Source organism: Cyprinodon variegatus, unplaced genomic scaffold, assembly GCF_000732505.1.
Source record: "Cyprinodon variegatus isolate N-32 unplaced genomic scaffold, C_variegatus-1.0 Scaffold518, whole genome shotgun sequence".
NCBI classification, from domain to species: domain Eukaryota; kingdom Metazoa; phylum Chordata; class Actinopteri; order Cyprinodontiformes; family Cyprinodontidae; genus Cyprinodon; species Cyprinodon variegatus.
The window spans coordinates 126201-128744 of record NW_015150971.1 but is presented as its reverse complement, the minus strand read 5'-3'; the positions used below and the strand labels follow the sequence as shown (position 1 = coordinate 128744).

General features: G+C 37.3%; 1 protein-coding gene across 3 annotated transcripts in view; it reads right to left on the bottom strand.

Annotated features, from left to right (window-relative positions):
• The window catches only part of LOC107094978 (transcription elongation factor A protein 2-like), a 13754-nt gene that overhangs the window by 5803 nt on the left and 5407 nt on the right, over nucleotides 1–2544 (bottom strand). For 2 of the 3 annotated variants that reach the window (XM_015390920.1, XM_015390918.1), the window contains exons 3-5: nucleotides 1969–2074; nucleotides 1266–1359; nucleotides 1026–1168 (exon numbers count right to left, since the gene is read on the bottom strand). In XM_015390920.1, the coding sequence (XP_015246406.1) occupies nucleotides 1026–1168; nucleotides 1266–1359; nucleotides 1969–2074 (343 nt within the window). The remainder of the gene's footprint in view (nucleotides 1–1025; nucleotides 1169–1265; nucleotides 1360–1968; nucleotides 2075–2544) is intronic. The other variant, XM_015390919.1, reaches the window with a different exon arrangement.

Here is a 2544-nt window from a genome sequence, read left to right as displayed (position 1 = left end):
TTATATATGCAATACATTATGTAAAATAATGTGTTTTTGATGCGAGGAGTCAGAGGAGAGCTTTCATTTTTCATTTCAAGTGACAATATTCAGTGGACCGAACAAAGCCCCTTTCTCTGAGCGTTTAGCTTAAACAGCATCAATGTTGCTGATTCCGTGTGTGCTCGACAATTGCTTCATGATAAAATCTTCCGAGCAGATTTTTGTCAGTTTGATATCTAATGTAAACATTTTCCCGCCAACCTACAATGCCACGCTGAGGCGAATACGGGAGCCCTTTAAGCTCAAACGTGTTAAGTTCCTTGGGCAGTTGCATTGCATCGAGTATGGTAGTTTTGTGAAATCCACCAGTTTGTTGCACATTAGAGTCAGATTGTGCTTTTATGCTGAACAACATTAGGTTGATATGAATTAAGATCAACCTAGAGCTGCTGGTGTGGAAATGCCCTCAATGACAAAGAAAGCTAAGACACATTATTTAGTAACACAGCTCGCTATCATGTAACAAAGTAAGAAAAGAAGTCGGCGAGCGTGTAAAAAGTATTTAATGTAGGGATTTCCTACTCAGAAATCAGCCCTAAAACGTGAATCGGATTATATTGGCCTGTATCTATAATATCTGATTTTAACATTGACAGAAGCTTCACAGCGATTGTAATAGCAGTGTCTATCAAAAGAGAAGCAGATGCTAACAAAAGTTTGTCATCTTCTTATTCATTATTTTCATTTCATACAATTAAAAAATATTTCTAGGTTTTTAAGCTTTATAACTCACTGATTAAAGCTAAATTGATCAGCTGTTCTCATATCTATTGTTGACTATGTTTCTCTGAGTAAATTCACTTGTTTAAGCCTTTTTTTTAGCATTGTACAACAGAATACAAGAAAAAAGAATATATTCAATCAATTTTGGTCAATATTCAAGGTTGTAATGATGTGTTGGAAGTTGCGTTGGGATACGCCTGATTCAAAGAATTAAAGTCATGGTTTAACGCAGCTCAGAATGACATGACAGAAGTTCTCACCACCAGTTTGCAAAGCAGCCACCAGCAGCTCTCGACTCTTGGTCCGCACATTGTCTGCAGTGACGGGGGCGGGGGGGAAGGAGGTCAACCGCTGGGGGGCGGTAGGTGTGGTGGGAGAGGTCGGGGTCTCCACTGATTTCTCCCTGGTATAAAGGAAGAAGGATAAGAAAGAGACAAACGTAGCAGTTTTAGGTAAGATTCACCTTGATGGGCGACTGTGAATAAAAGCTGAGTCATCACCTTTTCTCAGCTGTAACAGAGTCCTTGGAGGTAGAAGATGACCTGACAGGAGAGACGTCCTTCTTTTTCTCATCAGACTTCCCTTCTGCACCTTCTTTGAGACAAGACAGATAAAACAAACACATGAGGACCAGAATTCCTTCTATCTTCATCAGAACATCTCGATCAGGGAAACCCAAAGATTCTGAGTCATGACAGAATCTCATATTTAAGTAAGGTGATCGGGAAACTGATCAGTGGAACATTTTCCATTTGTGATTTTGGCCATTATTGCTGTTAAACCTCTAATTTTTGGAATCTGATAATGGACCCTTTCCGATCAGCATATTGGGAAGTCATGGAGTTACTCTTAAAGTCAAGGCCATATTTACCCTCCTAGATCAAATCCTACATTAGAGAACCAAGAGTTAGTCTTATCATGTAAGTATCATTTTGCTGCTTAAAAACTACTTTTAGCTCATTATCTCTCGTGTTTAAGAGGAGCTCAGGCTGCCATAAATTGCTGTTCTGGTTTATATGAGTCATTCATCAATGGATACAACTCTCAAATCACATGGGCAAGTTTTTGATAGGGGTTGCCTGCATGTAGCATCAATATGTGAATCTGAAAAATAATTTAATCTATCACAAACTAAGCTAATACTAAGGTCAAATTTTAAAAGGGCCATTTTAAAAGTCATCTTACAGAGAGATAGAAACTCACCCAGAAGTTTCTTCCAGGACTTGATGAGAGTTTTAGCCAGAGTCTGAACCTCCTCATCTGAACTCTGTTTCCTCACTGCGTTCACTGACATCCCAACTCTGGTTGACTACAATTCATATGTTCCAAAAGACAAGAGAAAAAGAAGGATAAAATAAACCACTTAAAAATAAGCTTCAGATTTTAAACTAAGACTTTAAAGAATTACCTTTTTTTGCGACTAAAAATTTTTGATTCTGTTCATGTTTTTATGTTTATGCAAAGCTATACCATAATCAAAATTCAGCTAACATTTATTAGAGACGTCTGCAAAGTATCATCTTACACTATGTAGGCCACAGATAGGGCTAACAGACAGAGTAGTGGACACATTGTGTACACATTTTTAAATGATTATCGTTTTGTCCCCATGTGGTCAGAACCTTTGTGTGAAATTTGTTCTATTATTGTTGAAAGCAAAGAAAAAGTTTTGTAAATGAAAAGTTGAGAATAAAAATGCAAACCAGAAATTAAAGTCAAGTTTCATTTTTGATTACATTTTTTCAAATTCCATGTACAAAATCTGTTCTTTGCTTGAAA